Source organism: Bombina bombina, chromosome 9 (assembly GCF_027579735.1).
Source record: "Bombina bombina isolate aBomBom1 chromosome 9, aBomBom1.pri, whole genome shotgun sequence".
Classification (NCBI taxonomy): domain Eukaryota; kingdom Metazoa; phylum Chordata; class Amphibia; order Anura; family Bombinatoridae; genus Bombina; species Bombina bombina.
Genome location: NC_069507.1, coordinates 105,803,284 through 105,825,934, shown reverse-complemented (window position 1 = coordinate 105,825,934; position 22,651 = coordinate 105,803,284). Strand labels below are relative to the sequence as shown.

The 22,651-nt window shown below is 40.0% G+C and overlaps 1 protein-coding gene across 6 annotated transcripts in view; it reads left to right on the top strand.

Moving 5' to 3' along the window:
- Positions 1 to 22,651, top strand: part of ZFP91 (ZFP91 zinc finger protein, atypical E3 ubiquitin ligase) — a 278,255-nt gene that overhangs the window by 31,690 nt on the left and 223,914 nt on the right. For 4 of the 6 annotated variants that reach the window (XM_053692303.1, XM_053692304.1, XM_053692302.1 and 1 more), the window contains exons 4-6: positions 8,116 to 8,155; positions 8,252 to 8,338; positions 8,570 to 8,656. In XM_053692303.1, coding sequence (XP_053548278.1) covers positions 8,116 to 8,155; positions 8,252 to 8,338; positions 8,570 to 8,656 — 214 coding nt within the window. The remainder of the gene's footprint in view (positions 1 to 8,115; positions 8,156 to 8,251; positions 8,339 to 8,569; positions 8,657 to 22,651) is intronic. The other 2 variants (XM_053692306.1, XM_053692305.1) reach the window with 1 other exon arrangement.

Here is a 22,651-nt window from a genome sequence, read left to right as displayed (position 1 = left end):
GGCAAAATGGGTCAAAAGAAGGACTTGACAGGCTCAGAAAAGTCAAAAATAGTGAGATATCTCGCAGAGGGATGCAGCACTCTTAAAATTGCAAAGCTTCTGAAGCGTGATCATCGAACAATCAAGCGTTTCATTCAAAATAGTCAACAGGGTCGCAAGAAGCGTGTGGAAAACCAAGGCGCAAAATAACTGCCTATGAACTGAGAAAAGTCAAGCGTGCAGCTTCCAAGATGCCACTTGCCACCAGTTTGGCCATATTTCAGAGCTGCAACATCACTGGAGTGCCCAAAAGCACAAGGTGTGCAATACTCAGAGACATGGCCAATGTAAGAAAGGCTGAAAGACGACCACCACTGAACAAGACACACAAGCTGAAACGTCAAGACTGGGCCAAGAAATATCTCAAGACTGATTTTTCTAAGGTTTTATGGACTGATGAAATGAGAGTGAGTCTTGATGGGCCAGATGGATGGGCCCGTGGCTGGATTGGTAAAGGGCAGAGAGCTCCAGTCCGACTCAGACGCCAGCAAGGTGGAGGTGGAGTACTGGTTTGGGCTGGTATCATCAAAGATGAGCTTGTGGGGCCTTTTTGGGTTGAGGATGGAGTCAAGCTCAACTCCCAGTCCTACTGCCAGTTTCTGGAAGACACCTTCTTCAAGCAGTGGTACAGGAAGAAGTCTGCATCCTTCAAGAAAAACATGATTTTCATGCAGGACAATGCTCCATCACACGCGTCCAAGTACTCCACAGCGTGGCTGGCAAGAAAGGGTATAAAAGAAGAAAATCTAATGACATGGCCTCCTTGTTCACCTGATCTGAACCCCATTGAGAACCTGTGGTCCATCATCAAATGTGAGATTTACAAGGAGGGAAAACAGTACACCTCTCTGAACAGTGTCTGGGAGGCTGTGGTTGCTGCTGCACGCAATGTTGATGGTGAACAGATCAAAACACTGACAGAATCCATGGATGGCAGGCTTTTGAGTGTCCTTGCAAAGAAAGGTGGCTATATTGGTCACTGATTTGTTTTTGTTTTGTTTTTGAATGTCAGAAATGTATATTTGTGAATGTTGAGATGTTATATTGGTTTCACTGGTAAAAATAAATAATTGAAATGGGTATATATTTGTTTTTTGTTAAGTTGCCTAATAATTATGCACAGTAATAGTCACCTGCACACACAGATATCCCCCTAAAATAGCTATAACTAAAAACAAACTAAAAACTACTTCCAAAACTATTCAGCTTTGATATTAATGAGTTTTTTTGGGTTTATTGAGAACATGGTTGTTGTTCAATAATAAAATTAATCCTCAAAAATACAAATTGCCTAATAATTCTGCACTCCCTGTAAAGCCAGCTGTGTTGAAACAGAGACACCTTTGTTTGAACCTAGAAAATAATAACATGGTGCAATTGACATACGAGCATTCCTAATTGACACCAACCAGTCTTCCAGTTTACCCATACTCCAATTCCAGCCTTATTCTTTAACTAAATCCAACACAAAATGCCTGAGTTGCAGATAAGCGAAGAAGTCTTTGTTTGGCAGATTAAATTCTGAGTTTAATTCCTGGAATGATTTAATACATTGTCTCTCTTTATCTATTATTTGATGAACCTTATTTAGACCCACAGAATCCCAACTTCTAAAGACCGCAGAGTGAATGCCTGCTTGGAATTTAGTATTTCCTAATATCGGAAGATAAGTAGAGGCTTTACTATTAATTAGGAGGAGCTTGGTTATTTTTTGCTATGCTTTAAGCGGGTTATAAATTTGTTTTAAGCTTCTTAATTTCTGTCTGGATTTCTTTTAGGTCTAGATGGGTCAATGCGGATAGCCGATATGGGTAAGAGACATTGGATTCCAGTTCGTTGTTTAGAACATAATTATTACACGAAATCCAGTCTGTAACTATACGTGCAAGAAAGCAAAGATTGTAGAACCTTCTATCAGGTAGAGCCAATCCTCCGCATTCTCTTGGTACTGAAAGTTTTCCGAAAGAGATTTTTGATCTTTTCCCTTGCCAAAAAAATTCTATAAGTGCACTATTGATAGATCGAATATCATTTCCTAGTAATAATAATAGTGTATTTTGAAGAATGTTGAGTAGTTTCGGCAAGAGGGCCATTTTAAATAAAGTAATCCGGCCAGATAATGATAATGGCAAGTTTTGCCAGTTCTTAAGTTTTTTTCTTTTATCACTTTCAGTACTGGGGGAATGTTGAGGTTGTAAAGATCCACACTTTTAACCGGGATATAAATCCCTAAAGAGTCCGTAACCTGTCGGAAGGGGATATTTGATATAGAGTTTTTATTATTCCTAAGCCAAAATATTTCAGATTTCGTCATATTCACTTTATATCCTGAAAAAGAACCAAAGTGATCCATTATATGAAAAAGCTTCGGAATGTTTACTTTGGTGTTTGTCATATAAACAAGCAGATCATCTGCATATAGCCCAATTTTTATTTCATGGTTATGAATTTTAATACCGTCTAGAGATTGTCTTATTTTAATTGCCAGAGGCTCAATAGCAATATCAAAAAGAAGCGGGGAGAGGGCAGCCCTGACGCGTCCCTCTACCTAGGGGAATAGAAAAGGAGATATTATTATTTACTATCAATTTTGTGGAGGGTTGAGTATAAAGGTTCGCTACAAAATCAGTGAACTTACCCCTGATACCGAAATAGTTTAATGAAGAATAGATATGCTCATGAATGATTGAGTCGAACGCCTTTTCGTCATCAATGGATATAATAGCAAGATCGTGTGTGCCCTCTCCCCCGCTGTCCACTTCAGAGACTGCCTCATAATATTCTGTCACCACCAGGGCCTCCCTAATTTTTGGTTTAGGAACCCTGATTGATCTGTATGAATCATTTTTGCAAGTGCCCCTTGTAGTCTAGACGCCAAGATTGCAGCTAAGATTTTGTAATCAGCGTTAAGAAGGGCTATTTGTCTATATGACTCCTTGCAAGAGGGATCTTTACCTCCTTTAAGTATCAATGTTGTATGGAATGTGAGAAAGAGGGGAGACTAGGTTTACCATCAATGTAGAAACAGTTGTAAAGATTACAAAGGTGCGGAATAGCTTCACTAGACACAATTTTATAAAATTCGCTAGGGAGACCATCGGGACCAGCTGCTTTATTTAAAGACAATTTAGATATTATTTTTCCAATCTCTTCTACGGTAACAGGGGCGTTAAGGCTATTAGAAAGTTCTGGGGCAAGTATAGGATATTTAATTTCGCTCCAGAAATCAGCAGATTTCATTACATCATTAACTTTGAGCGTATAGAGCTCCTTATAATATTGATGAAATACACCAAGAATATCCTCAGATTTGGTGAGATATTACCCTTTATGCTGGAGTTTATCTATGTTTGATTGTTTTTGTTTTTTTCATTCTTGATTAATTTAGCCAGCATTCTGCCAGATTTATTGCCGTATCTATAGATTCTGGCCTGGATTTTTAGCTCTTTTTGGGTTTCTTGGGATAAGACGAAAGTATCTCTCTCGTTTTTGGTATTGTAGGAATTGAGCAAAAATTTGCATGATTCTTTTTCTTTTTCTCTTAATCTAATTTTTTTTAAGCAAAGCAGCATTATATGCAATGATTTCCCCCCTCATCACTGCTTTCACAGTCTCCAAAAAAATTTCAGGGCTTTTCAAATATTCTCTATTAAAATGTACATTTTCTTTATATTTATTTAAAAGCCGATTTTTAAATTTTGAATCGGATGCAAGATAACGTGGAAAAAAGAAACGAGCAGGGGTAGGACATGCATGGGCTAATTGTAGCACAAGAGAGATAGGTGCATGGTCTGAAATAAGTATCGGCATTATTTCAGCCTTGACCCTTGGTGATGCAATGCGCACATCGACCAGAAATATGTTGATTCTAGACAGAGTTATGAGCCTTAGAAAGGCATGTAAACATCTGAGCAGATGGGTTCTGATTCCTCCATATGTCACATAGAGCTAAGTTATACATAATGTTTTTATACATCTTAGATTCTAAGTTATCTCTTTTTTGTTTCAGGTGTTTAGTATCCTGTCTTAGCCTATCTAATGGGCATTGAGGTGCCATGTTGAAATCGCCGCCAACAATCAGAAGACCTTCTGTATAAGTTAGGAGCCTCGACACATTTGGACCATAAGTATTACAGAGCGTATACATCCTCTGAGCGATCTATATTTTTAATAAGACATATCTTCCCCCCGGGTCGGCCACAAAGTGGACAACTTCTGGATTGATCTTTTTACCTATTAGTATTGCTACCCCCTCTTTCTTTTAACACCAGTAGCGAAATATGCTTCTTTAACCCAGGAAGTCTTTAATTTTAAAGATTCCTCTGCAATTAAGTGAGTCTCTTGTATGAAACCAATATCAGTTTGGAATTTACGTAATTGTGTAAGAATTGCCTTTCGTTTAATGGGCGTAGAAATCCCTCCTACGTTCCAGGACACTATTTTACATTTATCTATCCGATCCATTTAATATATATAATAATAATAATAAAAAAAAAGAAAGAGAGAAAAAAAAAAAGGGGGAAAGGAGTCCCACGACCCCTATCTGTCCAGCAACAGGGGTCTACCCTAATAAGGACCTGCATTTCAACCATTCTTTTGTTAACTTTCACAGTTTGTTACACTCCTATATTCTATTATTGAGTTAAGGGGTGTAGTGTTTTATAAAAATTTTCAGCCAGGCTAACTTCTTCAAACCAGTGCGTTTCTTCAAGCGCTATAACCTTAAGTTTATAGGGGTATATTATCATCGCTCGATAGCCTTTTTGTATAAACTTGGAGCAGATGGGAGCTCCCGTCTTTTTGCTGCTGTATCAGCAGAAAAATCTTGAAACAATAAAATTGTAGCCCCTTCAAAAGTAATCGGCTGCTGTCTACAATAATGCTGGAGTAAAGTAACTTTGTCCTGATAATTTAGTAACTTTGCTATAACCGGTCTGGGTTTGTTTCTTCCTTTATTATCTGTACGAAGGGGACCAAGCCTATGTGCTCTCTCAACCAAAATAGGTTGATGTGTGGATGGTATTTTCAAAATTCTAGGTAATAGCTCTGAGATAAAGGAGATAAGATTCTCATTTTGTTGTTCCTCTGGAAGACCTATGATTCTTATGTTGTTCCTTCTGGATCTATTCTCTAAATCTTCTAATTTATTTTGAATTTTTTTGTATAATAATATTTGCATTTTCAAGTTTAGAGCTATGTAGAGTTGTTAGGTCTTCCAGATCAGATACCCTTTGTTCCATTTCCTGCATTCTAGTGGAAAACCTGTCGAACTTCCTGTGTTAACAGGAGAATATCTTGTCTAAGTTCAGTTTTAAGGGCGTCAAATTTAGGGGTAAGAGCATTCGAAATACTAGTAACCAGATTTTGAATACTTGTTGTTTCTTGTAATACTGATGCATTAGCTAAAATTGGTTGTATATCAGTGACATTTTCTTGCGTGTTCCTCAGTTTCCTATCCCTCTGTCTAGTTGCCATGGCTGGAGAGGGGGTCTTGTGTGTGATGTGTAAAAATTTTATCCATGTGCTAAAGAAAGCAGAAAAGTGAAATTTATCGACGTGAAGAAAATAAAAATGAAGTGCTATGTGAAGAAAAGAAACCGTGGGGGTGTGAGGTTTTAGGGAGGCAATTAAGCCTCCAGACAAGAAGTGAGGGTGGAGTGAGCAAGTGCAGGTCACGTGGGAGAGATAAAGAAAAAAAACAAAGGGGGGCAAGTGCCTATATGGGGGTGATTTAGTTAATTGTGTGAGGGTCCAGCCGCGGAGGTAGAGAAGAGGGGATATTTATTGAAACTGTGTGGGCTTTGCCCGAGTGAATTACACCTAATTATCAAGAAAGTAGGTTTTTAAAGCTTCAGGGCAGGATGGATATATATATATATATATATATATATATATATATATATATCTTTAAAACTATATAAGCAACACTGGCAAAACTATGTACTTAGAGATCTCCTGAGATTCTAAATATGACATAAGACTGTTTTTCAAGGGATTCTACAAATATGGAGTCACCCTTCCTTAGGAGAAAAAAAAAACACTGAACCCAAATGTTTTCTTTCCTGATTCAGATAGAGCATGCAACTTTCTAATTTACTCCTATTATCAAGTTTTCTTCATTCTCTTGGTATCTTTATTTGAAAAGCAAGAATGTAAGTTTAGATGCCGGCCCATTTTTGGTGAACAACCTGGGTTGTTCTTGCTAACAGGAGTAAATTAGAAAGTTGTTTAACCCTTTGAGTGCTAATGACTGCTCTGAGCCGTCGCAAATTGTCCCCGTCAGGTGCTGAGAACGACTCAGAGCCCTCGCTAGCACTCGCCCACCTTGAGGGCAATCTGAGGTCTCCCACCTACTCCCACTCCGGCGATCTGGCCTGAATAGTGAGAGGCATCGCCGGGGCTTCATGATTCACATGGTGATGTCACGTGCAATGACGTGATGTCACAGTGCAACTTTATTTAAAATTAACAATGGACAATATAAAGAAATGGCATGCTGCTTAGAAGCCTGTATCTCCGGCATCTAAGCAGCTACAGACCCCCAAGACCCACTAATGGACAGGTAATCGCCTAACCTATCCAACGTGTAAGTCTTGGGGATCTGGTAAAAAATAAATATATTTGAAAAAAGTAAAAATAAAACTCAAATCCAGCTTAGCACCCAGGTGGGAAATGGTTTTGCAGCCAAAGGGTTAAAGTTGCATGCTTTATCTGAATCACAAAAGAAAAAAATTGGGTTCAGTGTCCCTTTAAGACTTGGTTTATGTTCTATAGCAATAAAACAGAAATTTATTGTAATCACAATGGGTTTACTGTCTCTTTAAACTACATACTGCCTAGTGATTGTTTAGAACAGTGATTGAAAACAAATGGGGGAGATATTTTAGAAGCCTTAGGTCAATCGGAAAATTGTTTAAAAACGTATGTGGTAAATGAATCATGAAAGAAAAAATTACTGTTGTGTGTTGGATAAAGCAATTAACCCTTTCATGACAGGGTCAATTTGTAAACAAATTGAAATCGCGATTGCAAGATTTCAGTTATGGGATCAGGTCAGGCACGCCATCCAGACCGCGATCGCATCCGGGAAGTGCTGTTGGCTTCAGGACAGCCAAATGGCTAGGACTTTCTATTCCGTCCAGCGCGGTTAGGACGGAATAGAACGTCCTAACCACATCTATGAAGTCGGTGCTCACTCAGAGGACTAGAAAAGGGTCATGACATACAAATAGATTACTATTGCAAAGTATGACCTTACTATTGTTGTGTATGGGGTGTTTAAAGGGACAGTACACTGTAAAATTGTTTTTATATGAATGTATTTTCAATAACTTGTTATGCCAGCTGCAGAGTATAACATTTATGAGAAATTGCATTTTTCGGTTTATTTGTGTATATGGAGTAGCTAGTTTTGTGCTTTTAACCCACAGCCTATTACAATGGGTTGAGCTTCAGGTAATATCAGATCTCATTATGTTATCACTTTCATGTACACAGACTTGCTTCCTTATCTTATATTTGTCTAGAAAACCAAAGCTCAATACATAGAGAGAACAATGGAAAATTATAATTTTATTACTTAACTGTCATGCCCCCCACTGAGAGTGTAATGTCTTCTGCTGGCTGTGTTTACTTAGGCTATTCAATAGAAAATACTCCAGTATAGAAACTTTCAGTATAGGTTGGGATACCACAGGCTAAATCACCCATTTCAAATGCCAAATTAGGGGTAAAGGAGCTACTTATAAACAATTTAAAACACTCCAGCAGGTAAAATGAATAATTGGGAACAATTTAAAGGGGAGACAATTTTTGGGTGAACTGTCCCTTTAATATCTAATTATTTCAGTATTTCCATTTCTAAATACTCCGTCCTACCTTTGTGCTATGTTTAGTAATCTGCTGGAACTTTGTTAGAAATCTAATTATTTGTACAATTTGACAGTGAAAAGAATTGTAAGGGTCTGTATCACATGCAAAAATATGAAAAGGTTTGATGAGCATCATCAGCATGTCTTTTTTTTTTTTTTTTTTTTTTTTTTTAATTTTTTTTTTTTTTTAATTTTCCTCTTGTAGAAATCAGTGAAGAACCTGCAACTTTTGTACCTGCAATCAGGTAAGATAATCTCATGAGCAACGGAGGTTAAATGATCATATCTTTTCCTTACCCATTGTAACCTTTTTCTTTACTGTTTGGTCTCCTTTCCCCTAGTGAGGAGGAAGATGTGATGATAAGCGAGGAAGAAGTTCCATTTAAGGATGATCCCCGGGATGAAACCTACAGACCACAGATAGACAGGTACATGCCGTATCAGCCCTTTCACTGAATGATCATAAAGACCTGCCTTGTGCAGGCATCCGTTTCTTTCCATTGGTCTTTGTCGTGTTCTGGTCTCCCTTCTGTGTTGACTATATCTGCTTTGTGTCCTTTTCTACTGTTTTATTTTAGTTTTTTTACTGTATTTCTCTTTGCTCTTTCCTCTCCCTCTGAAACTTTTCTGTCTTCCCTCTCCCTCTTTCAATGCCTCAGTGAGGATGAGGAAGAAGAGTTAAGTGATGACGAGGCTGCATATAAGGATGACCCAAAAGATAAAACCTACAGACCTCAAGTGAACAGGTACCTGAGGCTGTCCCCTTCATCATACTGCATTTCTTCAGTCCCGTATTTCATATCTCTAATCCCTATCGCGTATCTTCCTTTTCTTCCTTTTCTTTTGAGACTTTTTCTTTCTCTGTTTTTCTACTTTTTTTTTTTTTTTCCCTTACGTTAAAATTAAGGTAAAGTAAATGCCAAAAAATGTTGTTTAAAAAGATAGATAATCCCTTTTATTTACTATTCCCCAGTTTTGCATAATCAACAAAGTTATATTAATATAGTTTTTACCACTGTGATTACCTTGTATCTGAGCCTCTGCAGACTGCCCCCTTATCTCAGATCTTTTGACAGACTTGCATTTTAGGCAATTAGTGCTGACTCTTTAACTCCATGGGTGTGAGCACAATGTAATCTTTATGGCACACATGAACTAATTCCCTCTAGCTGTGAAAAACTTTCAAATGCATTGAGATAAGAGCCGGCCTTCAAGGGCTTAGAGATTAGCATATGAGCCTACCTAGGTTTAGCTTTCAACTAAGAATACCAAAAGAACAAAGCAAATTTGATTATAAAAGTAAATTGGAAATGTGTTTAAAATGACATGCACTATCTGAATCATGAAAGCTTAATTTGGACTTTACTGTCCCTTTAAGCCACAGACTGCATATACTGAAAGACACAGTATGGCAGTACTGGAAATTCTTATGCTATATAAAGACTATGATGTGTGAGAATAACGCAGCAGTGAGATATTTTAGATTTAAAACCCCAGGAAATCATAAATGCAGAGCTAGAAAATGATATTGATGCTTTGATGCTCAAACCAACTCATTTTGTACACCCTTTATTAAAAACTCTTTATTCAAAAGTTAAAGGGACATGAAACCCAAACATTTTCAGATAGAACATGCAATTATAAACAACTTTCTAGTTGACTTCATTTATCTAATTTTGTTTTGTTCTCTTGATATCCTTTATTGAAAAGCATACCTAGATAGGCTCAAGAGTAGCAATGCACTACTGGGAACTAGCGGCTGATTGGTGGTTGCACTTATATGCAAGTTGTCATTGGCTCACCCAATGTGGTCAGCTAGCTCCCAGTAGTGCATTGCTGCACCTTCAACAAAGAGATTGAAGCAGATTTGATAATAGAAGTAAATTGGAAAGTTGTTAAACCGAAAATGTTTCTTTCAGAATTCAGACAGAGCATATACGTTTTTAATGTCTCTTTAAAAGGCCATTATAGTAAAAACAACAACAAAAAATAATCTGTTAGAGCATGTAATTTTAATACTATCGACCCTAAACTACTGTGTGTTTAACCCCCACAAAAGGGTTAAATATTTTGACTATAATGACCTTTTAATTAAAAATAAATTGTGATCAGCACCACCTAACAAGCCTGATATTGAAACTTGATTGTGCAAAATAAGGACTGAATTTAACAAGTTATCTGTTTTCTACTTGAGGCAATAAATTGTCATCACTGGATGTGGGGAAATGGGGTAACAGTAATATAGCAGCTGAGTTTGAGAAAAGACAGAAGTCCATAGAGTTCAACCAATGCAAATCTTAATTTATCTACAATAAAAGCTCCAGTAGATCTTACATTTATCCCATGAAAAAGGTGACTCATTTAACACCAGAAATCCTATCCCTGAATTATGTTTCTAGCCCGAAATGTATCTAAACCATTTTTAAATATATCTAAGGTATTGGCATTTACTACCTCCTTAGTTAATGAGTTTCATAATTGAATTGCTCTTACAGTGAAAAATATGTTTATGTTGCTGGAGAATAAATCTCCTTTTCTCCAGCCTGAAATTGTGACCTCTTAGAAAATTTGCAAAAATATTGTGATCTAGTTTTTAGCACTTGCTCATAAACTGTTATGTTCTGAGTTGTGTTTTTTTTAGCATAGCTTGTGATGTGGGTCTTCATCTGTATTAACAAAATATATTCTTGATGGGGTTGAGCGAATGTGTCCATTGTGGTAAAAGCTTAAAAAATGACTCTAGAGGAAGTGGATATCTGTTTCTGTTTTACCGTCATGCAATGTTCTTGTCCTCCATGTGTGTTCTATTTAGAATCGGGTGTAATGTCCCATATGTAAGTGGTGCGAAAGAGATCTGACAGTTTCAACTGCTGCCTTACCTAAACGTCCTTTTGCACGTTTTGCTCCTCCCATTGTGCAACTTGGAGCTTCTTCCAAGTATGGCAGTCTCCTGCTGGCAGCTAAGTATTGCTGCTGTAATGCTCATGGGATATTCCACTAACAGACCAAACTCGGCCAGTAGTCTTGTTATCCCGACGTCGAGCCGGAATGATAGGGAATATCCCAGAGCATAGAAAGTTTGCAATATGAGGTAAGCGGCACTCGGCGGTAACAGGCAGGAAATTGGTGATAGACCACCAAAAAGGTCAGGCAGGGTTCGGCAACAGCAAGGCAGTCCAGAGGTAAACCACTAAGATGGTCAGTCAGGCAGGGTTTGGTAATAGTAAGGCAGCCCAGAGGTAAACCACTAGGATGGTCAGGCAGGCAGGGTTTGGCAGCATAGTACTCGGCGGTAACAGGCAGGAAATCGGGGATAGACCATCAGAATGGTCAGACAGGCAGTTTGGCAACAGTAAGGCCGTCCAGAGCAATAGGGGTTAAACAAGCAGAGTAGTCAGACAGGCAGAGTTCAGCAGCAGTAAATCAATCCAGCAGTTAAGGGGTAAACAGGCAAAACCTTATTTCGAGATGACATAACCAAGGAACTGGATCTGAACTTGGTCAAACTCACATTTTTCTAGTTTGACTACCAAGGAATTGTCTCTGAGACGTTGAAGTAACTGTCTCACGTGCTTATGATGCTCCTCCAGAGTGGAAGAAAAAATAAGGATGTCATCCAGGTAGACAATTACAGTGCGATTGAGGAGGTCACGGAAGACATTGTTGACAAATGCCTGGAAGACTGCAGGGGCGTTACACAGCCCAAAGTGCATTACGAGGTATTCGTAATGCCCTGATCTTGTGTTGAAGGCGATCTTCCATTCGTGACCTGGGAAGATACGGATCAGATTGTATGCCCCACGTAAGTCCAGCTTGGTGAAGAAAGCGAGCATTCTGGAGTGAGTCATAGAGCTTGGTGATTAAAGGAATGGGATAGCCATTCTTGCTAGTGATGTTGTTCAAAGCCCTGTAGTCGATGCAGGGTCTGAGCCCACTATCCTTCTTACTGACAAAAAGAGGAGAAGGAAGGGCAAATTAAACCTTTAGCTAGGGTCTTTTGGATATACTCCTCCATGGATTTGGTTTCAGCTTTGGAGAGACAATAAGTCCTCCCTTTAGAAAGTAGGGCTCCGGTAAAGAGGTAAATTTTGCAGTCATAAGGACGGTGGGGTGGCAGCACGTTGGCTGCTTTTTTCTCCAACATAGGTGTGTCCGGTCCACGGCGTCATCCTTACTTGTGGGATATTCTCTTCCCCAACAGGAAATGGCAAAGAGCCCAGCAAAGCTGGTCACATGATCCCTCCTAGGCTCCGCCTACCCCAGTCATTCTCTTTGCCGTTGTACAGGCAACATCTCCACGGAGATGGCTTAGAGTTTTTTAGTGTTTAACTGTAGTTTTTATTATTCAATCAAGAGTTTGTTATTTTGAAATAGTGCTGGTATGTACTATTTACTCAGAAACAGAAAAGAGATGAAGATTTCTGTTTGTATGAGGAAAATGATTTTAGCAACCGTCACTAAAATCCATGGCTGTTCCACACAGGACTGTTGAGAGCATTAACTTCAGTTGGGGGAACAGTGAGCAGTCTCTTGCTGCTTGAGGTATGACACATTCTAACAAGACGATGTAATGCTGGAAGCTGTCATTTTCCCTATGGGATCCGGTAAGCCATGTTTATTACGATCGTAAATAAGGGCTTCACAAGGGCTTATTAAGACTGTAGACTTTTTCTGGGCTAAATCGATTCATTATTAACACATATTTAGCCTTGAGGAATCATTTTATCTGGGTATTTTGATATAATAATATCGGCAGGCACTGTTTTAGACACCTTATTCTTTAGGGGCTTTCCCAAAGCATAAGCAGAGCCTCATTTTCGCGCCGGTGTTGCGCACTTGTTTTTGAGAGGCATGGCATGCAGTCGCATGTGAGAGGAGCTCTGATACTTAGAAAAGACTTTCTGAAGGCGTCATTTGGTATCGTATTCCCCTTTGGGCTTGGTTGGGTCTCAGCAAAGCAGATACCAGGGACTGTAAAGGGGTTAAAGTTCAAAACGGCTCCGGTTCCGTTATTTTAAGGGTTAAAGCTTCCAAATTTGGTGTGCAATACTTTTAAGGCTTTAAGACACTGTGGTGAAAAATTGGTGAATTTTGAACAATTCCTTCATGTTTTTTCGCAATTGCAGTAATAAAGTGTGTTCAGTTTAAAATTTAAAGTGACAGTAACGGTTTTATTTTAAAACGTTTTTTGTACTTTGTTATCAAGTTTATGCCTGTTTAACATGTCTGAACTACCAGATAGACTGTGTTCTGAATGTGGGGAAGCCAGAATTCCTATTCATTTAAATAAATGTGATTTATGTGACAATGATAATGATGCCCAAGATGATTCCTCAAGTGAGGGGAGTAAGCATGGTACTGCATCATTCCCTCCTTCGTCTACACGAGTCTTGCCCACTCAGGAGGCCCCTAGTACATCTAGCGCGCCAATACTCCTTACTATGCAACAATTAACGGCTGTAATGGATAATTCTGTCAAAAACATTTTAGCCAAAATGAACACTTATCAGCGTAAGCGCGACTGCTCTGTTTTAGATACTGAAGAGCATGACGACGCTGATAATAATATTTCTGAAGGGCCCCTAACCCAGTCTGATGGGGCCAGGGAGGTTTTGTCTGAGGGAGAAATTACTGATTCAGGGAACATTTCTCAACAAGCTGAACCTGATGTGATTGCATTTAAATTTAAGTTGGAACATCTCCGCATTCTGCTTAAGGAGGTATTATCCACTCTGGATGATTGTGACAAGTTGGTCATCCCAGAGAAACTATGTAAAATGGACAAGTTCCTAGAGGTGCCGGGGCTCCCAGAAGCTTTTCCTATACCCAAGCGGGTGGCGGACATTGTTAATAAAGAATGGGAAAGGCCCGGTATTCCTTTCGTCCCTCCCCCCATATTTAAAAAATTGTTTCCTATGGTCGACCCCAGAAAGGACTTATGGCAGACAGTCCCCAAGGTCGAGGGAGCGGTTTCCACTTTAAACAAACGCACCACTATACCCATAGAGGATAGTTGTGCTTTCAAAGATCCTATGGATAAAAAATTAGAAGGTTTGCTTAAAAAGATGTTTGTTCAGCAGGGTTACCTTCTACAACCAATTTCATGCATTGTCCCTGTCGCTACAGCCGCATGTTTCTGGTTCGATGAGCTGATAAAGGCGGTCGATAGTGATTCTCCTCCTTTTGAGGAGATTATGGACAGAATCAATGCTCTCAAATTGGCTAATTCTTTCACCCTAGACGCCACTTTGCAATTGGCTAGGTTAGCGGCTAAGAATTCTGGGTTTGCTATTGTGGCGCGCAGAGCGCTTTGGTTGAAATCTTGGTCGGCTGATGCGTCTTCCAAGAACAAGTTACTTAACATTCCTTTCAAGGGGAAAACGCTGTTTGGCCCTGACTTGAAAGAGATTATCTCTGATATCACTGGGGGTAAGGGCCACGCCCTTCCTCAGGATCGGCCTTTCAAGGCAAAAAATAAACCTAATTTTCGTCCCTTTCGTAGAAACGGACCAGCCCAAGGTGCTACGTCCTCTAAGCAAGAGGGTAATACTTCTCAAGCCAAGCCAGCTTGGAGACCAATGCAAGGCTGGAACAAGGGAAAGCAGGCCAAGAAACCTGCCACTGCTACCAAGACAGCATGAAATGTTGGCCCCCGATCCGGGACCGGATCTGGTGGGGGGCAGACTCTCTCTCTTCGCTCAGGCTTGGGCAAGAGATGTTCTGGATCCTTGGGCGCTAGAAATAGTCTCCCAAGGTTATCTTCTGGAATTCAAAGGACTTCCCCCAAGGGGGAGGTTCCACAGGTCTCAGTTGTCTTCAGACCACATAAAAAGACAGGCATTCTTACATTGTGTAGAAGACCTGTTAAAAATGGGAGTGATTCATCCTGTTCCATTAAGAGAACAAGGGATGGGGTTCTACTCCAATCTGTTCATAGTTCCCAAAAAAGAGGGAACGTTCAGACCAATCTTAGATCTCAAGATCTTAAACAAGTTTCTCAAGGTTCCATCGTTCAAGATGGAAACCATTCGAACTATTCTTCCTTCCATCCAGGAAGGTCAATTCATGACCACGGTGGATTTAAAGGATGCGTAGCTACATATTCCTATCCACAAGGAACATCATCGGTTCCTAAGGTTCGCATTCCTGGACAAACATTACCAGTTCGTGGCGCTTCCTTTCGGATTAGCCACTGCTCCAAGGATTTTCACAAAGGTACTAGGGTCCCTTCTAGCTGTGCTAAGACCAAGGGGCATTGCTGTAGTACCTTACTTGGACGACATTCTGATTCAAGCGTCGTCTCTTCCTCAAGCAAAGGCTCACACGGACATTGTCCTGGCCTTTCTCAGATCTCACGGATGGAAAGTGAACGTGGAAAAGAGTTCTCTATCTCCGTCAACAAGGGTTCCCTTCTTGGGAACAATAATAGACTCCTTAGAAATGAGGATTTTTCTGACAGAGGCCAGAAAAACAAAACTTCTAGACTCTTGTCGGATACTTCATTCCGTTCCTCTTCCTTCCATAGCTCAGTGCATGGAAGTGATCGGGTTGATGGTAGCGGCAATGGACATAGTTCCTTTTGCGCGCATTCATCTAAGACCATTACAACTGTGCATGCTCAGTCAGTGGAATGGGGACTATACAGACTTATCTCCGAAGATACAAGTAAATCAGAGGACCAGAGACTCACTCCGTTGGTGGCTGTCCCTGGACAACCTGTCACAAGGGATGACATTCCGCAGACCAGAGTGGGTCATTGTCACGACCGACGCCAGTCTGATGGGCTGGGGCGCGGTCTGGGGATCCCTGAAAGCTCAGGGTCTTTGGTCTCGGGAAGAATCTCTTCTACCGATAAATATTCTGGAACTGAGAGCGATATTCAATGCTCTCAAGGCTTGGCCTCAGCTAGCGAGGGCCAAGTTCATACGGTTTCAATCAGACAACATGACAACTGTTGCGTACGTCAACCATCAGGGGGGAACAAGGAGTTCCCTAGCGATGGAGGAAGTGACCAAAATCATTCTATGGGCGGAGTCTCACTCCTGCCACCTGTCTGCTATCCACATCCCAGGAGTGGAAAATTGGGAAGCGGATTTTCTGAGTCGTCAGACATTGCATCCGGGGGAGTGGGAACTCCATCCGGAAATCTTTGCCCAAGTCACTCAGCTGTGGGGCATTCCAGACATGGATCTGATGGCCTCTCGTCAGAACTTCAAAGTTCCTTGCTACGGGTCCAGATCCAGGGATCCCAAGGCGGCTCTAGTGGATGCACTAGTAGCACCTTGGACCTTCAAACTAGCTTATGTGTTCCCGCCGTTTCCTCTCATCCCCAGGCTGGTAGCCAGGATCAATCAGGAGAGGGCGTCGGTGATCTTGATAGCTCCTGCGTGGCCACGCAGGACTTGGTATGCGGATCTGGTGAATATGTCATCGGCTCCACCTTGGAAGCTACCTTTGAGACGAGACCTTCTTGTTCAGGGTCCGTTCGAACATCCGAATCTGGTTTCACTCCAGCTGACTGCTTGGAGATTGAACGCTTGATCTTATCGAAGCGAGGGTTCTCAGATTCTGTTATCGATACTCTTGTTCAGGCCAGAAAGCCTGTAACTAGAAAGATTTACCACAAAATTTGGAAAAAATATATCTGTTGGTGTGAATCTAAAGGATTCCCTTGGGACAAGGTTAAGATTCCTAGGATTCTATCCTTCCTTCAAGAAGGATTGGAAAAAGGATTATCTGCAAGTTCCCTGAAGGGACAAATTTCTGCCTTGTCGGTGTTACTTCACAAAAAGCTGGCTGCTGTGCCAGATGTTCAAGCCTTTGTTCAGGCTCTGGTTAGAATTAAGCCTGTTTACAAACCTTTGACTCCTCCTTGGAGTCTCAATTTAGTTCTTTCAGTTCTTCAGGGGGTTCCGTTTGAACCCTTACATTCCGTTGATATTAAGTTATTATCTTGGAAAGTTTTGTTTTTAGTTGCAATTTCTTCTGCTAGAAGAGTTTCAGAATTATCTGCTCTGCAGTGTTCTCCTCCTTATCTGGTGTTCCACGCAGATAAGGTGGTTTTACGTACTAAACCTGGTTTTCTTCCAAAAGTTGTTTCTAACAAAAACATTAACCAGGAGATTATCGTACCTTCTCTGTGTCCGAAACCAGTTTCAAAGAAGGAACGTTTGTTGCACAATTTGGATGTTGTTCGCGCTCTAAAATTCTATTTAGATGCTACAAAGGATTTTAGACAAACATCTTCCTTGTTTGTTGTTTATTCCGGTAAAAGGAGAGGTCAAAAAGCAACTTCTACCTCTCTCTCTTTTTGGTTTAAAAGCATCATCAGATTGGCTTACGAGACTGCCGGACGGCAGCCTCCCGAAAGAATCACAGCTCACTCCACTAGGGCTGTGGCTTCCACATGGGCCTTCAAGAACGAGGCTTCTGTTGATCAGATATGTAGGGCAGCGACTTGGTCTTCACTGCACACTTTTACCAAATTTTACAAGTTTGATACTTTTGCTTCTTCTGAGGCTATTTTTGGGAGAAAGGTTTTGCAAGCCGTGGTGCCTTCCATTTAGGTGACCTGATTTGCTCCCTCCCTTCATCCGTGTCCTAAAGCTTTGGTATTGGTTCCCACAAGTAAGGATGACGCCGTGGACCGGACACACCTATGTTGGAGAAAACAGAATTTATGTTTACCTGATAAATTACTTTCTCCAACGGTGTGTCCGGTCCACGGCCCGCCCTGGTTTTTTTAATCAGGTCTGATAATTTATTTTCTTTAACTACAGTCACCACGGTACCATATGGTTTCTCCTATGCAAATATTCCTCCTTAACGTCGGTCGAATGACTGGGGTAGGCGGAGCCTAGGAGGGATCATGTGACCAGCTTTGCTGGGCTCTTTGCCATTTCCTGTTGGGGAAGAGAATATCCCACAAGTAAGGATGACGCCGTGGACCGGACACACCGTTGGAGAAAGTAATTTATCAGGTAATCATAAATTCTGTTTTTTTTCAAACACATCTGCGAAGTCCGCATATACTGAGGGAAGGTTTGGAGGAGTCTGTATACTGGCTATGGAGATGCGGAGCAGAGGAGTGACTTTAGCAAGGCAGGAGTGGAAACAGGAGGTACCCCAGGAGGCCAGTTGTCCTTCAGCCCAGTCAAAATGGATTGAATATAAGAAGCCAAGGAAGACCAAGGATGACAAGCTGTGCTGGGGAATGAATGACCTCGAACTGCAGCTGTTTGGTATGAAGGACTTCCACAGTCAGGGTCAGGGGTGCTGACTCAAAATGAATCAACCCCGAACCAAGGGGGGTGCCATCCAGAGTAGTTATTTTGAGACAATGTCTTTTCTGCAGAAGAGGCAAGCCAGCTTGAATCTTAAAGCAGTGATTCAGAAAGTTTCCAGCTGCCCCTGAATCAATAAAGGCTTGAGTGTGGACAGTATTCTGAAGGAAGGTAAGGGTTACAGGTACCAGAATCCGAGAAGAGTGAGGGGATTTAGTAGTGATAATGCTTAGAGGTACCCCAGTGTTATCCTCTAAGCATTGGCTTTTCCCGGCCGAATGTCACAATCTTTTAGTTGGTGGGTGTTAGATCCACAATAAAAGCATAGTCTCGATCTCCTCCTTCTGTCTTTCAGACTCTGAGGGTTTGAAGGAGGAGAGATCCATGGGTTCCTCTGCTGGGGTAACTGGAGTTGTTGAAGGGGTAGAGGATACTGCAGAGACTGGACGAATAGAAGGATGGGAGGGAAAGACCCTCTGAGTTCTGTCTCTCTCGGCTTGTTTCTCCTGGAAGCGAGAGTCCAGACTGATACAAAGCGTTATATAGTCATCCAAAGAAGAAGGAACATCACGATAAGTGAGTTCATCTTTGATGCGTTCATGCAGACCCATCCTAAAGGCTGCCTTGAGCACTGCCATCCCAAGTGGTTTCAAGTGCCAAGGTGCAAAACTCGATGGCGGATTGTGCCACAGTTCTATTGCCCTGGCGGAGGTCCAGGAGAGAAAATTCTGCAGCAGAGGTTCGGCCAGAAGTCCCAAACACAGAAGATAATGCAGAAATGAAAGCATCAGCATCATGCTAGGTCCTTGTCTTTCAGTAAGGAAATGATAAAGGTAACCCTTGATTGGTGAGACTTAAAGATGCGAGGATCGTTACGGAAGTGCAGTCTGCACTGGTTAAGAAAACCCCTGCAATCAGTGGTACCTTCATATTTGTCAGGCAATGGTATCCGGGGAATGCTTCCAGAAGCAGGGGAAGAAGCTGCAGTACTAGGAGCAGAGACTGGCGGTACAACAGGAGTGGTATTGCTTGCTGCAACTAGTGCAGAGAGTTAAGCGATTATAGCCTCTAGTTTGGAATCCACACTCTGCAACTGTGTGGTATGAGTTCCCAACATCTGACCCTGAAGATAAACCGCTCTTGCTACCTCATTTGGCTCCATGGCCCAAGTATAATGTAATGCTCTTGAGATATTCCACTAACAGACCGAACTCGGCCAGTAGTCTTGTTATCCCGGCGTCGAGCCAGAATGATAGGTTATATCCCAGAGCAGAGAAAGTTTGCAAGCTGAGGTAAGCAGCACTCATCACAGGCAGGATAGTACTCGGCGGTAACAGGCAGGAAATCGGGGATAGACCACCAGAAAAGTCAGGCAGGCAGGGTTCGGCAACAGCAAGGCAGTACAGAGGTAAACCACTAGGATGGTCAGGCAGGCAGGGTTTGGTAATAGGCAGTCCAGAGCAATAGGGGTTAAACAAGCAGAGTAGTCAGACAGGAAGGCAGAGTTATGCAGCAGTTAATCAATCCAGCAGTTAAGGGGTAAACAGGCAGAGTGGTCAGACAAGTGGACAATTATGATAGTTGCTTTTTAAAGGAGCAACTGTCAAATATACCCTAGGTACTGGTGTGAACTATTAACGGCAAAAAAGCACTAGAAACTGTGGTTTTACCTCAGAAAAAACCACCTGTAACTAAAAAGATAGTTATTAGAACATGGGGATATATAATTGGTTTGCAGTGCGACTGGAGTAGCTCTGGATCAGATAAACTCAGTCTAAATCTTGCCTAGTAATATGATAATTGCATGAGTAATATGATAATTGCATGAAACTATGTTAAAAATGTAAGTTACTAGAAGTGTAATAATTTCATTGAGTGATATAAAAGACAGATATCTGATTTGAGTAAATATTATATAGGATTTTATTCAGAGTAACTCTATATAGACATACATTCATTAAGACAATTAAAAGATTGTACTAACCTATTTGAACCGGATCCGGTGTTAAAATGATTAAAAAACTGTGATAAATATATCTTTTTCTAAAAGTAATACTGCGTTCCTAGAAATACATATGTTGTATTTTCTAGCTTCTTACATATGTATCTTAGAGACTAGAGCGCAAACGAGACTATTAGTTGATATGGGGAATAATGCATATAATATGTATACTTATACAATAAAATATATTTATACAATAAAAATGGAGTAGAAAATTATGCAAAAGCGCATTAGCCTTATTGCTTAAAATTTAAACGGTACCTTTAAAAATAGCAGAAATGATCAAGTCTGTGTACTATACCGGTATAGTTATTCTGTGGATCGTGTCTGTTGTGGCAAACTTTTTGATCCTGGAAGCCCACCAGGGGGTCTCATGAAATAGTATCCAAAGTGTAAGCAAAGCAACAGTTTGTTACTTTAATTGTAATCCTTTTTTGTTGAAATGTGAAGGTTACGATCTTCTGTATCCTTTGTTGGAGGACCCACCAGGGGGTCTTGCACGGTCCTTCAGGTGTATTTTATTGTTCAAAATACAATTTTCTCCTTTTTCTTGCCAATTTCTTAGCTAGATGTTGTCCAACTTTGTTCTCTTTTCACAAAATGAATAACAAAGAAAATTTTTTTAAATTTACGTATGAAATCAGTAATGAAAAAAATCATCTTTCTTGATTTAGAAATGTATATTGATAATAACCAAATCAAGAGTAAAACACACTTTAAAACCGTAGATAGTAACAACTATATCCATGCAGAAAGCTGCCACCATAGTAAATGGAAAAATAATATCCCTAAAGGGCAATTATTAAGAATCGGAAAGAATTGCACAAAGGAAGAAGATTATATAGAACAATCAAAACTATTAAAAAAGAAATTTATAGAAAGAGGCTATAAAAGTGAAACTGCATAATTTTCTATTCAATTTTTATTGTATAAATATATTTTATTGTATAAGTATACATATTATATGCATTATTCCTCATATCAACTAATAGTCTCGTTTGCGCTCTAGTCTCTAAGATACATATGTAAGAAGCTAGAAAATACAACATATGTATTTCTAGAAACGCAGTATTACTTTTAGAAAAAGATATATTTATCACAGTTTTTTTAATCATTTTAACACCGGATCTGGTTCAAATAGGTTAGTACAATCTTTTAATTGTCTTAATGAATGTATGTCTATATAGAGTTACTCTGAATAAAATCCTATATAATATTTACTCAAATCAGATATCTGTCTTTTATATCACTCAATGAAATTATTACACTTCTAGTAGCTTACATTTTTAACATAGTTTCATACAATTATCATATTACTCATGCAATTATCATATTACTAGGCAAGATTTAGACTGAGTTTATCTGATCCAGAGCTACTCCAGTCGCACTGCAAACTAATTATATATCCCCAGAGTGGTCAGACAAGCAGAGTTCAGCAGCAGTATATCAGTCAGCATATAGCAACACCCAGGAGGACAGAAAGTAACACCTATACTTGGGCGCAGGTGAATGTAAGTGAAGTACTTACATAGCTGCAGGGTTCGCGCCACAGGAGGAATCCAGACCGGCAGCGATTACGTCACCGGCGCACGCAAACAGGAGCCGACTCCCCCCTAGGCAACTAGCAGCAAGCACCGCGTCTCTAGCAACAGCTTGTCAGTATATTTATAAAAATCTTAGCAGTATTCTCCAAACAATGTGTGAGTATATGGCAGGGAATATATTTAACAATCTTTCTTTAGACTGAACCCACAATCAATATACTTCTACTAAGACAACGAAATTAATATAAATATCTGAATTCTTTATTATTAGTAAATAACTATGAACATGTTGATACATAAATATTTGTGAGAATTAGAATATGAGTCGACACTATATGCGTTTAAAACCATTCAAATAGGCTATGCAACATAAAAATCTATCTTATTCACAATTAAAGTTCACCTTGTTAGTACAATAAGATTCCAAGATCTTTAACAGCTAAATACCCAAGCAATACAATTCTAACAGCGCTAATTTAAACAATAGGACAGTCTATACTTCTTCAAGCTCATAAAAGTTTACTTTTAAAGCTAGCCTGATTTACAATAGCATTTCATTCAGTTAACACAATGAGATTAAAATATCACAGCTACTAATATCCAGCAATACAATTCTAATTAGGGTACTAAAGTACATATATTCTTACAGTGGACAAATGCTTTAAATGAAATCCTTAGCATACAAAAATAAACTTTTAACACCACACAGGCTTATGAAATACTAACTTGAAATACAAACTGCTTCTTTAAGTCTATTTAATACAAATTGACTATGTTTATACCAATAACCTTTTATATATATATATATAAATTAGGACAATTATACTTCACCAATTTTGAACCAATTCGTAGCGGTCTTTAGGTCATCTCATTCGAAGGAAAGTTATTGCATAAATCAAGATAAAGTTTTCA